This window comes from Petaurus breviceps, unplaced genomic scaffold (genome assembly GCF_028583685.1).
Source record: "Petaurus breviceps papuanus isolate PSGF00001 unplaced genomic scaffold, PetGlider_PUasm1.0 138, whole genome shotgun sequence".
Taxonomy (NCBI): Eukaryota; Metazoa; Chordata; class Mammalia; order Diprotodontia; family Petauridae; genus Petaurus; species Petaurus breviceps.
The window spans coordinates 19,803,890-19,817,326 of NW_027185694.1; the positions used below are offsets into that span (position 1 = coordinate 19,803,890).

Below are 13,437 nucleotides of genomic sequence, written 5' to 3' on the forward strand. Positions count from 1 at the left end.
CTCAGGATAAAAACAGGAAATTGATATTCTCTTCTCCAGTGGGAAGAGGGCAGTCCTCTCCATGATGGATCAGGGAGAGGAGGCAAGCAATATGGGGTGAATGGAGTTTTTAAACCCTAATACAACAGGGTCATAGTTCCCCCATTTTCCCACACTCCTATTGGTTGGGGGGGGGGGGTGAGCTCAGGCTATCCCTGATTCCCACTGGTCAGGAGGTAGGGCCCACAGAGGCAGGAAAGGACGAGACTAGGTGGGGGGGGAAAGACTCCCAAAAGGGCTCAGTGTTGATTGACAGAAGCAATGTAGCTGGGGAAGTGTGAAACCAACACTCAAACCTGCCACTAAATTCCAGGACACGTTCTGAGAAGTTTTCACATCCCACACATAAAAGCATCCAGTTCACAGAATTGCTGTAAGGATCAAATAGTAGATCCTTAATAAATGCTTGTTTCCTTTCTGTTGTTTCATTCCCTTTTCTACAAATACATTTTTAAGATCAATAAGGGGGCCGGCTTATGGAGCCTGAGAAGGCTCAGGCATAGCAGCCACAGCGGAGGGCGTTCCTGCAGCCCAACAGGAGGGTCTGGGTCGAGATGATGCCGTGGTGGAGGAGGCCATGGAGCCCGCCCAGGCAGACATCATGGGGCTGTGCCAGGACATGTTCTCCAAAATGGCCATGTACCTGAGGGGCGAGCTGACAGCCACCAGTGAAGAGTATAAACTTATGGAAAATATGAACAAACTGACTAGCTTGAAGTATCTAGAAATGAAAGATATTGGAGTAAACATAAGTAGAAACCTAAAGGACTTAAGCCAGAAATATACCACCCTTCAACCTTATCTGGATCAGATCACTTTAGTTGAGGAGCAAGTAGCCGCTCTCCAGCAGGCAGCTTACAAGTTGGATGCATATTCAATGAAACTAGAAGCAAAGTACAAGAAGCTAGAAAGGCGATGCAAGAATTCTTTAGCACAAAGACTTAAACTAAAAGAATGTTTTATGAGAAATATGTGGGATGGGACTTTATCGATAGGCTTCAGTTCCCAAAAGGAAGCGGTGCTGCTGACCCAAGGAGAATCCCAGCCCTGCCTCTGGCTGGATGTGTAACTCTGGCCACCCCACGCTGTTTTCCTCAACCTGTACCCCTGGAACCTCATCTTAGCATGTGCTTCCTTGTGTTCCCTGGACCAAGGCTCAGAAATCAGGATCAACCCCACCTAGAGCAGACACAGATGAGAGGCGCTGGGCTCCCTGGCTCCTCCCTTGCCCCACCCCCCTCATAACCTGTTCTTCAGCTTAAATAATAAATGCCAACATATGAAAAAAAAAAGATCAATAAGGGCTTACTTTTATAGAGATCATGTGTTCTTCCTTCAACATTATTGCTTTTTGCTTCTTTTACATTGTTCTTAATGTTAGCATATTTATATTCCCATTTTCTCACTTTCTTGGAGAGATTTGCTACTTTGTATTTGAGTTTTTCTATTTTGCTAATTATGTCTGATATACAGCTCATAAACTACCCCATTTATACCCTTCTAACTTTTTTCTCTCAAGGTTCTGATTTCCAACTTCTTCTGTCATGGAACATCCTACAATGGTTTCCATGCTTTCTTGGGAATCCGCAGGGATCTGTAGTTCATTAAGTATTGGTTCAATTTTCTTCATCTTGGCAATGTTTATTTAGAGGTTTGTTATCTCTTAAATATTTTGGTAGTCATTTTCCCTTCTAATTTTAGTCTCTTCTCTATTAATATTTTTTTGTTTGTGAGCTGGGATTTTACTGAAAAAAAAAAAAAGATCATTGATGGCCTTAGCCTTTTGAAATTTCCATTATATTCCCCTGTTGCTCATTTTATTCTTCCCCTTTAATAGTGGGTTTATCTATGGAGTTGTTCTCAAAGTTGTCTCAGCCTTTTACGATTGTGTAATTTACCGTTAATTAACCTTGGTACTTGCAGGAGTAGTTTGGGGAGAGGGAGGGACAGGACTGGTCCCAGATGGATTCCCTTTTTCTTCAGACCCAGTGCAGCTGACTTCTGCCCCAGTTCCTTAGTTCTGTGACTAGGCTCTGCTCCATTTTTCAGGAATGGGAGAGGATGGGGTGGGTGTTCCCAGAAGACCCTTTGCAGCCTTGGGGTTCCCTAACCTAGGGGCTGCTCCAGGTGAAAGCATAGTTGTCCCTCCTTCTCATTGTCCCTCCCTTACACCTTAGAGTTGAGGTCTGCTGTTTTTTGAAGCAGCACACTGAAGGAAGGGCAGTATTGAGGTCTACCTAAAGAGTCTGGTTCCCAAATCATCAGCCTGTGGGTTCATTTGTGTGCCCTACCACAGTATGAAGGCTGGTGAGGAGGCATGTTGAGTGTGGTAGGGATTAATGTTTTCCACTATTAATTCACAAAGTTGTTAGTCTTGAGTTTTCTTGGGCTTCTTATTTTCTTGTCCTCTGGAAATATCAATAATTACTTCTGGCATATGATTCTTCTTTTGAAATGTTTTTGAGAGCTAGTAGGGACTGAAGAAAATGTCTAGTCCTTAATTGGTTGGTGCATTGACTTGGAAGAACTAGACATTTTCTCTATTCCTCATAACTTTTCAGATCTCTACAAAATAGTAATTGTGCACAAAAGATAAAGTAATTTTACATATCTCCATGGTCTAAGACACCAAGAACCCTAGAGGTAACAAGTTAGTGAACTAACAGGAGGGAAAGCTAATCTCTAACTTCGAACATTGTCACTCAGCATGGCTGCTCCCACTGGACACCACACTGGCAGCAAGTCTGCACAAGGAGACCCATAATCTTGCAACAGAATTCAACTTTCCCCCTCCTCCCTGCTCCCCCAGTACTAGGAAAAACCATGAAGCAGAAGCTTGCTCAGGCTGGGATGTCAGCATGGTCTTGCTCTGTGTTGCAACAAGACCCAGCAAGAGAAATGAAGAATAGAAGGAACTGAGGTAGAGTGTGTGTGTGTGTGTGTGTGTGTGTGTGTGTGTGAGCAACCTGAAGGAAGGAGGCCAGCATCCAGCTGAGGTCAATTCTGTTCTCCCAGAACTCACTTGGGAAAGTGACTAAGGTTGGTGAAAAGTCAATTGTTCATCATGGGAGTAAATAGAGATGGCTGTCTGTCAGTCAGTCAGTAAACATTTATGAAATGTCTGCTATGTGCTAGGTGCTGTGGTCTTTCTCATCTCCCTACCAGCAACCCCCTGGAAAACTCCATCAATAGTGAGGGACTCAGAAAGTCTCGAATAGGAGAATATAAAGGGAGAAAAAAAGGTCGAAAATTAGTAAAGATCTCAGGAAGATGAAAAGTCAAAGACCTTGTACATAAAGAGATAAAACAACGGGGAAGATAATAATAAGAGAAGGGAATATAACCTTCAGATGAGGTAAATGAGTCCAAACATCCCTGAACAAATATTGCTAGACAAAGGAAAGTGAATCAACAAGTGATGAGGCAAAGGACCCTGTGGATTCCTAATGTTGTGAAGAGAATAAGAGCGAGCTGAGGCCTGGGTGCAGGGTAAATTTGGGTGTGGATTTATTGATCAAGCACTCAACTGCCTGGAATATACACTCAAATCAGGCAGCCCTGAGTTGGGATACAGACAAGACTTATAAAGGCAAAAACCACAATTGGGGAGGGGAGCTAGCTTAAGCAATGACATACAGAAGCCAAGAACAGTCATTGGTTGGATCCATAGCTCAGGGCTAATTTGGGAAACAATGTGACATGACCGGGATCCTTCCTAGAACATGGTGAAGGGCACAGGGGCAGTGGAATTTCCCAGAACAAGCTGGGGTCATGGAACAGGCCAGGGACATGTTCTGGGTGAAGGGTGTGGGGGACCCTGCTTGGTCAACATCCTGGGTGGAGGACCTTGCTTGGTCAGCATCCTGGAACAGGGTGGTCTCTTGCATGGGATAGATTTGCCCCATGATCTCTAGAGAGGCTTGCACCATGATCCTTATACATGCTGCTGTTTCAAGGTTTACTGATTTAGGAAAATTCTAACATAAGGAAAGATAAGGGAACAGGGGACTATGCCTTGGGTGACTCTTACCCAGGACTATGCCTTTAAGCTATTACAAGCAGTTACAGAATTTAGGATAAAGACAAAGACAAATATAAAGGGGCTTAATGGTGGGCTCCAAATCAGGTGGCATGTGATTTGGGTTACCTTATAATACTACAAGGGCATGGAACCTCAGAAGGATGTTCCTAAACAGTTTAAAAATGAAATAAGAGGGGTGGCTAGGTGGCGCAGTGAATAGAGTGCCAGCCCTGGAATCAGGAGGCCTGAGTTCAAAATTGGGCCTCAGACACTTAGCACAAAACTAGCTGTGTGACCTTGAGCAAGTCACTTAACCCCTATTGCCCTACTTTCCCCCTCCAAAAAAAAAAAAGAGATAAGAATTGTGAAAGTAAGATATATGATCTGCACTGAAGAAATAATTGGCAGAATATAAAACTTGAATCTATCATGGTGTGAGAAATATATTACTTAGTCTAGGAATAAACAAACTCATTGGAAAACCAGGAAGTTTTTCATTTCCTTTATTTTACATTTATTCTTCCTGAATAAATGGATAGCCTCTTTCAAAAGACTACAGAGATTTAGACAAATTCTAGTCTTTTTATGCTACTAGTCCTGCCTGGTCCCTCCCTTCAGAATTGAGATTGGTTCCAGCTCTTCTGGGTTACAGTCTTTCTGACCTGTCCACTACACATTACTCCTTCACATGTCCCCTCCTTCCAAACATGGGCTAACATGGGTTGCAAGTTGGGATAATGAGACTCTAATTCTATGTGGGGTGTGTCAGTCAATATGCATGAGGATAATCAAGCATGCCTGTTAATAAAAAGTCGGTGACCATCCCTTGACTCTGGCCAGTTTTAGACAGGTTAGCCTGGGCCTCCTTCAAGAGGAACTTACAGATTTCTTCCAGCTACCGTGTTTCCCCGATAATAAGACACTGTCTTATTATTTTTTTGGACAGAAAAACACCAGAGGCTTATTTTCAGGGGAGGGCTTATTTTAATGAACATTGACAGCAATTTTAATAAACAGGTAAATGTGAACAAAAAAAATGTACCTTTATTCAATAAGCAAATCACTGGGGAAGAACAGGATGACGCGCTCACTGCTGCAGCTCTGATTCGATGCAGCTGGGAGTGTGGCGTGCATTTCACCCGGGGGGGGGACGGTGCATACAGAGGGTACCGTAATGTAGCGTGTAGCGCAGGGGATCACCTTCACTACAGTAGCAATCTCAATAGGGCTTATTTTCGGGGGAGGGCTTATTTTAGAGGAATCTTACACAGTAAGGGGAGGGCTTATTTTCGGGATAGGTCTTATTATCGGGGAAACACAGTATATGATTGGATAGGGTCCCTCTGCCCTTTCTCCCCTCATCCTGATTTACACCTTCCTGCATGTCCTGTGTAACATCTATCTTTGCAGTATCCACTATTCCCATAGAATATGTGGAAGCCAAACTGTTAGCACTTCTCAGTCATACATCTTTGCAAAGAAATAAAAAAGAGAGTAATTGATTGGGAATGCAAATACATAGAAGTGAAGAACAGTCTGAAGAAGAGAAGCAAAAAGCAATAATGTTAAAAGAAAACATCATCTCCATACCAGAAAATATATTGATATCAAAGGCAGGATGTGTAGAGACAACTTAAGAAAATGACTAATCAAAAGACATGAACATGTAAGGCAAAAAATAATACAAGAAAACAAAGTGCCAATTGAAACCCACAGGTTATGAATAGGAAGAAAAAAAAAATAAGCTCCATGCTCCAAATACTATGATGGAGTTGTTCAATTTTGCAGTTCTATTGACAAAAAAAAAAATTCTAAAAGGGACTAGAGAAAAAGACCTCAGAGGGAAGACATTAGCTTGGGATTTAAGCTGAGTTTTTAAGGAGGTAAGGAGGGAGAACATTCCAGGGATGGGGGACAGTCAATGAAATGGCAGTTTGTTAGGGTGTCCTATGCAAGAAGCAGCAAGTAGATCAGTGTAGCTACATCATAAAACAGGTGAAGGGGAGTAAGGTGTAACACTGGAAAAGTAGGAACGCCTTGATACAGATTTGTCAGGAATATCAGCATCTGTAAAAGACAGTATTTTTTAATAAGTAAATCATAAGATTGATTTAAGTAACTTAAATGGATTTTGAGAATGCAAGAGAGGTGCCCATACTAATTGTAGTCTGTGGTTGGTTCCTTTTTTCCTAAAACCATTTGCTGTGTCTTCTTGGGGAGCTTTTCCCCAGTTCTCACATTAATCCTGCTGCCCAGCCCAGGTCCTGTGGTGATTGAGAATGGGGGATGGGAGGTGCTCTTAGAGGAGTTGGCACCCATGGCAACAGGACATGAGAGGTGAGTTTCTACTTGGATCTGGTACCAGAGACCACAAGGACTGTTGAATTTTTATTCTAAAATGGAGCTTCTGCTCCAACAAGAGAGAGGTGAGGAAGTAGGCAGAAGTTTCCTCTTGGCACTGGAGACTGGAGAGACATAGGTCAATGGAGACATGTGAGTGATAGAAAGAAGTCACGAGGACTCAGACTATCGGGGTTAAGTATCCATGGTTCAATACCCTTCTACTACTGCTTCATCTACACATTATATAGTTGTTAACTCTACCTACCCCCAGGTTCTTCCTGGTCACAACTATTTACCATCTCAGATACTGCATTTAACTGACCTGATCCAATAATATTTTGTTGACTATGATCAGCATTTCACCTTTTTTTTTTTTACCACTAACTACTGACCCAGACAGTAGTAACATAGCAGAGTGTACAGAGAGCTGTCTTCAAAGCCAGGAAGACAGAGGGTCATGTCCCACCTCTTATATGATCCTGGATAAGTCACTTTGCTTCTCAATGCTCTGGGAAACTTTCCAAGACTAAGAGATGTGGACCTGAATTGGTAAAGGGAGTTTCTCCATCCCTAAGTTCCTCATACCAGTGAAAGCTAGATCTGCTGTCTATCCCTACTGATGTCAAAGCAGCTCTGAAAGGATCATGAAAATAGGAGGAATGAAAAAGGATCATTGAAAGTCTACCTTGACAGTACTCTATAGAAGGAATGGGAAATGCTGATATAGCACGTCCACATTATTACTTACTGGTTCCCCTATAGAGCAACAGTTCTGCATATGCGTTTATCATTTATAGCCAAGGAGAGAGCTTGAGTTTCTTGGGCAGTTCAGATCTAGAGAATATTTATTTCCTGTTCTACCTAGCACTTGTAGATGAATTAGCCCCATTACCCATCTCCACTTCCCAACAACTCACCAGTTTTTTCCCCCTATAACACCAGGGAGAATAAGTGGCCTCATTTTGTCTTTTTCTTCCTAGGAGTTGAAGTTGAGATCAAGGAGCAGAAACCTCAGAAGGAAGGTTCAGTGGAAATGAATTCTTGGGGCAGCTAGGTGGTGCAGTGAATAGAGCACCGGCCCTGGAGTCAGGAGGACCTGAGTTCAAATGTGGCCTCAGATGCTTAATATTTACTAGCCATGTGACCTTGAGCAAGTCACTTAACCCCAATTGCCCTGCCTTCCTCCCTCCAAAAAAAAGAGATATTTTTGAGGAAGATTCAAGGGCAGAATTCCCAGGACCAAAGCTAGGGTATGCCTGGGGAAACCATGAACCTAGAGACTCTAAAGAAAAAAAAAACATCCATCACAATATCCTTCACAGAAACAATTTGATGGATTCTTCAGATAAGCTGGTGTCCCAAGTATATAAAAAACTGCAATCAGAAATCAGGACTTATTACCTATCTGAGAGCACACATATTGTTTAAAGTCAATGCTTTCATTGCCCATCAACCTGTCCACCTGTGACTGACACCCTATAGTTCTACTTTTTATGAACAAAGTTTCAGACACAGTTCAACCCTTGAGAAACATGAAGTAGTCAGTTTGTACTAGAGAGAGACCTTATGAGTGTGGGACCTGTGGGAGAAACTCCAATTGAAAGTCAGACCTCCTGAAGTCTAAGTCACCCACACAAGTGAAAAGCCCTATCACTATGAGTAACTTTAGTTACTGCTTAGCACTGAACATGCACAGGAAGGTCCACTCAGGGCACCAAATATGAACAGAGATTCCATTGGAGATATACATCATCTTGTGCCAAAAGTCTCACACTAGAGAGTGAAGTGCCCACCAGAAATTACACACCAATGCCCCTTAAACCTGCCAGAGGGGACCCCTACTAGGTTCCTTGGAAACCACCTAATAGGCCCCAATAGTAAAGAAATGTTTCACCTGTGTTGTTAGAAACATGCCACAGTTCCCACTCAGGTCTGTTTATGTTTGTATCCAAGGCTTTGCTAAGGGATCATGGCTTCGCTTGGCTTCACTAGGAACAATACTAAGGCTTCGCTTCAATAGGAACAATCCTAATGGCACTGCACCCCCTTAGAAACACACTGTTTGTTAGCAACACCTAGGTCTATAAAAATGCATCTTACAGAAGACTCGATGCTGTCTTCCTTATTGGGGAGGCAGTCACCAGCTGGTTAATAAACGCTCCTATTAAATTTCAATTGGCATTGCTGTTATGTCCATTTCATTTGTCCACTACAAGAGAAGTCTTACAAGGGTAAGAAGTATAGGGAATGTGAGTCATAGCTGAGGCCTGATTAAACATCAGAGGACCCACACAGGGAAGGAACTTTCTAAATGTCCTGATTGTGGGACATTTGTTTGGATGTTAGCTCTTTGCTCACACCATGGAATTCACATAGATGAGAAGCCCTAGAAATGTGCTTAGTATGGGAAACTTGCAGCTTCAGCTCTAGTCTTTACCACCTTACAGTTGACAGCACATGTAAGGTGAGTTTCCATGGAAACTCAGATATGTACCAGCATTAAAGATCCCAAATTGAGAAAGAGAAATCATGTAAGTGTAGTGAGAATGGGAAGCTTTTCTTTAAGGAAATACTATACCCCAGCAGTCCCACGGATAACCTGCAAATATATTGGCTGTTTAATTTTTTAACTCCAGAATTGGATCTCAGCATATTTCTTTTTGGAGGGCAATTGGGGTTAAGTGACTTGCCCAAGGTTATACGGCTAGTTTTTGTGTTAAGTGTCTGAGGTTGCATTTGAACCCAGGTCCTCCTGACTCCAGGGCCAGTGCTCTATTCACTGTGCCACCTTGTAATGGGAATGTAAATTTTAAAGATCTTCCCTGCCCCTAGGCTAAAGTGTCCCTGGAGCCTGGGGTGGGAGGCTTGTTTTTCAGTAGATACTTCTTGATTGGCCAGTGAGACAATAAGGTTGTTACATTATCTGAGCCAGGAGAAGGCTATATAAGCCCTGATGTGAGGCTTTGTTTTGGGGCTTACTTTGAGAAATGTTCTGCGATTTGATCTGGATTATGGGAAGCCGTTGTCCAGAGCCCCCCGGCTTTGAAAAACCCAGATGTTGATTGGGTATGGATGTAATGGTTGGACAGTTTGAAATCTGTCTATTTGATCTGTTTCTCTGACTTGATAATTCTGTCTGTGTATTCTGAAGTTCGGGGTGCTGACCTTTTTCCCCTGAACTAGGTAAGCGATACATGTTTGACTGATTAAAGTAAGATTGTTAACCCATTTTGAGTTGCTTTCCTTTATCAAAGCAGATCCAAGAACCTGTGGTGGCAGCGACCCTGGGGAGGCTTGGGATGCTTGCTGCTACACACCTAGCCACCCCAAAGCATATTTCTGAAAGAGGAGAGGGTATGACTTCCTCTGCATCCCAAAGTGCCAATTTAAGATGGCATCTTCACCCAGGATGGAGACCAGACTTGGCATAACCCACTGGGGACCGGTCTGCTGTTGATCCCAGTACAAAATGAGTTTCAACCATGTTGTTGCTCCCAAGCCTCAGGAAGAACCAACTTCTCTTTAGTTCTGTGTAGATCCCTAGCAAGATTTGAAGATCCTCTCAGTGGCCCACGTGGATAGGACTGAGAAAACAACCTCAGGCCTATCTTGTTGTATTAAATGTGCCTAAACTGCACACTGATGGGGAGCTTTTCATAGGACCAGCTCTACTTTCTTCCTTTTTGAAGTAATGTAGAAACTTGAGAATTCATAATCTCATGTCCTACATGGGTAACTGGATCCTGGATATTTGGCACTAAGGAGGGAGAACTGATCACTATTTTCTACCATTCTAAAGAGATTCCCATGTCCATTTCTTCCCCCCAAACCTAGGGATATGGAATTTGCCCCTCTTTCTGTCATTACTTCTCTCCTAATTCTATTCCTTATCCCCGAAACCCGTGCGTATGTTCTGCCTTGCCAGTGTCCTAATCTCTGAGAAGGAGGTGATCAGATAAACTGTGAAAGTGTATCCTTCTTGACTTAATGCTTTAGCGCAGGCAGTGATTCCCAGAGAGGTTCTGCTGTCCCACCTCTTAATATCTGTTCATCTCCTCTGCCTGGGAAAATGCTACTGAAATCACCCTTTGCAGTTTCCCTGAAGGCAGATACTGATATGGGGAATTCTTGATATGCAGACTAGCCATTCATCTTGATCTTTCAAACTATTTCTTTATAGCTTTGTGTTCAAGTGGAAGTCGATAAGCCACCCTTAAACACCACTTCCTTTAATCCCTCAATTCTTCAAAATATTAATATATTTTCCAGTCTGTTCTTTTCTTTTGGCTAGATGTTATTCTGACCACTAGGTGGTAAAGTGGCTACAGTGCAAGGTCTGGCATCAGAAAGATCTGAGTTCAAATATGATCTTAGACACTTACTAGCTGTGTGACCCTGGGCAAGTCACTTCTGTTTGCCTCAGTTTTCTCAAATGCAAAACAGGCATAATAAAAGAGGAGAACCTACTTGCAGAGTTGTTGTGAGGATCAAACAAGATAATATTTGTAAAGCATCTTACATAGTGCCTGAAACATAGTAAGCACTATATAAATGCTAGTTATTATTAGCTATTATTACTTAATTTAGTGCTTTGAAAAAATACATATGTCCTGCAGTGTGGGGTTTTTGCCTTTGCCAAAACAGATTTCAAGTTGTCTACGTCTTAGCAGACAGACTTCATGAACTAATGCTGCCAAAAAAAAAAAATACTGGTGGTCACCCTTGATGACGAGCCTCTTCACAAGACTTAGCTGTTCATTGTGACCTGCTATCAGTCTTCTAGAACCCACGGTCACCTTTATCAAATGTAGAATTCAGTGGAGGGTTATTTCTAGCCAAAGATTTACTTGATCATGCTATTTCAGCTTTTAACCCTTTTTGTCTGCTTTGGCCATGCCACACATGCATGTTGTTTTATGTGGTATGATTCTCAATAAAGGTTCCTTTGCACATGCTTCACATGGATAGAAGATTATAGTCAAAACCTCAACACATCAACATTATATGCAGTGATCCACACCTCTGCAAAGAAAGCAGGGAGGTTCATTCTCATAGCTCTTCTTTGGGCAGCATTCAGTTTTTATTTTGTTGTTTTTCTTTCCATTTACATTGTTATAGTGATTATGATTAATTTTTCTATTTCATTTTGAATCAGTTCATATTAATTTGGAACAATCTTTCAAATAGCTACTAATAGTTTGAGATTGCTTAAACTTCTTTGATGTTCACCTCATCCAGACATATAACTCTTTCTAGGTCCTAGTTGCAGTCATCTACCAGCTTCCAGGTCGTTCTCCTTTCTTCCCTAAGAATTCTGTGCCTGGCTCTCAGTCTGTCCTTCCATGCCAATCTCTGGCCTTAAAATTAGAGACCTAAGTATACATGTTGATTTCTTCTCTAACAAACTGCCAGTTCATGAATTTTCTCAATTCCTGTCATTTACACCTTTGTTCCACTACAGGTACACACAAGAATGGTCATACCCTTCCTGTCCTATTACTCATAAATACTCTGCCTGCATAATCTTAGGCATTTAATGGTCCAGTGTACAGAGTGTTAGATCTGGCATCAGGAAGATCTGAGTTCAAATATGATCTTAGATACTTACTAGCTGTGTGATCCTGGACAAGTCACTTAATCTTTGTCTCAGATTCTGCATCTAAAAAGTGGGGATAATAATAGCATCTACTTCTCAGGGTTGTTGTGAGGATAAAATAAGATAATCTTCATAAAGCATTTTGTAAACCTTAAAGATCTCTATAAATGCTAGCTATTATTATTAATAACAACCCTGAAATTCCTCAATCTGACTACAATTTCCTATTCTTCCTTTGCCTTAACTCCTCCTAACATACACAGTGACTTTCATTCACCCCATTCTTCCCTCCTCTCCCAGTTTTTTTTTACCCCAATGCTGTCTTTAATGTCTTCTGTTCCTAATTTTGACTGCATAGTTTTGAGGTCTTAAATTATTTTTTTTATCATTTTTATGTCCCTATCTAAAAAACATTTTTGAACACACACCTCTAAACACACATATATTTATACTGATAATCATTTAATATCATTTAAACCTCAATAAGGGACAAAGCCTGATAAAAAGATAAAAGTAGATATCCCTTCTTTGTTCTCTGAGTAAACTCAGAGAATGTCTCCTATGTCAACAAGGCCAGAAGGAGGTGACCATAGCATTCTTCTGTTAATGACTACCAAGGACAGGGTACCTTAAGCAGATACTACCTTGAATAATGGAACTTTTTCTTATCTTAATATTATTATGTTATGGCATGTGAATGGTAAATTAAACACAGATATTCTGGGTTGTAATTTCAAATGACACTTTGTCAACTCTCTTATCTTATTGTATTTACAACCTATTCAATTAAAAAAATTCCTTTCTCGTGGTATGGTTAAATACATATGGAGACCATAAATCTTAGGGATACAAACATCCTGAGATTCAGATTGTTCTAAAACATATTTAAGGCTGATTATCCTTTTATCAGACAGTCAGAGTTCACATTCAGGCTCCTTGTACCTATGTGTTAGCTAGCTTTGGCTAGCTTTAAGGGAATAAACAATATGAATTTACATATCACCTAGCCTGTTTGCCTCTTTTAACCAAACTTTCAGGTTGACAATATCTAAGGTTTATACATGTACCCCTGTATTAATATGTGCATTATAAAGCATATATAATAAGAAAGATGAGATAAAGATGAAATCTATTTTTAAATAATTTTGAATCTTAAACCCTTTTTGTTCTCACTAAATTATTACTTAGTATTTTTAATGTTAGTAATGTGATTAAATGTGCCTTGGTATTTTAGAGAATTTTCGTTTAACTTCTTGTGATACAGAGATTCAAAGCCATGGTTCTAAATTCAGTTTATTTTAATACCTGATTTTAATGGCCATAAGAACTGAAAAAGATACTTACAAAGATATGTGGATTCAGATGCAACAAGTGCATCATTGACTGTTATTCCAAAATCATGATACTTATTTTTTAATACCAGTCATATAAAGATTTT

General features: G+C 41.0%; 1 protein-coding gene across 1 annotated transcript; it reads left to right on the forward strand.

The window, feature by feature from the left end:
- The first annotated feature begins 601 nt into the window (after nucleotides 1–601).
- LOC138144115 (biogenesis of lysosome-related organelles complex 1 subunit 2-like) lies at nucleotides 602–1,108 on the forward strand. Its single transcript, XM_069065419.1, has one exon. The coding sequence runs from the start codon at nucleotides 617–619 to the stop codon at nucleotides 1,106–1,108; it is 492 nt and encodes a 163-aa protein (XP_068921520.1). The 5' UTR covers nucleotides 602–616.
- The last annotated feature ends 12,329 nt before the right edge of the window (nucleotides 1,109–13,437 follow it).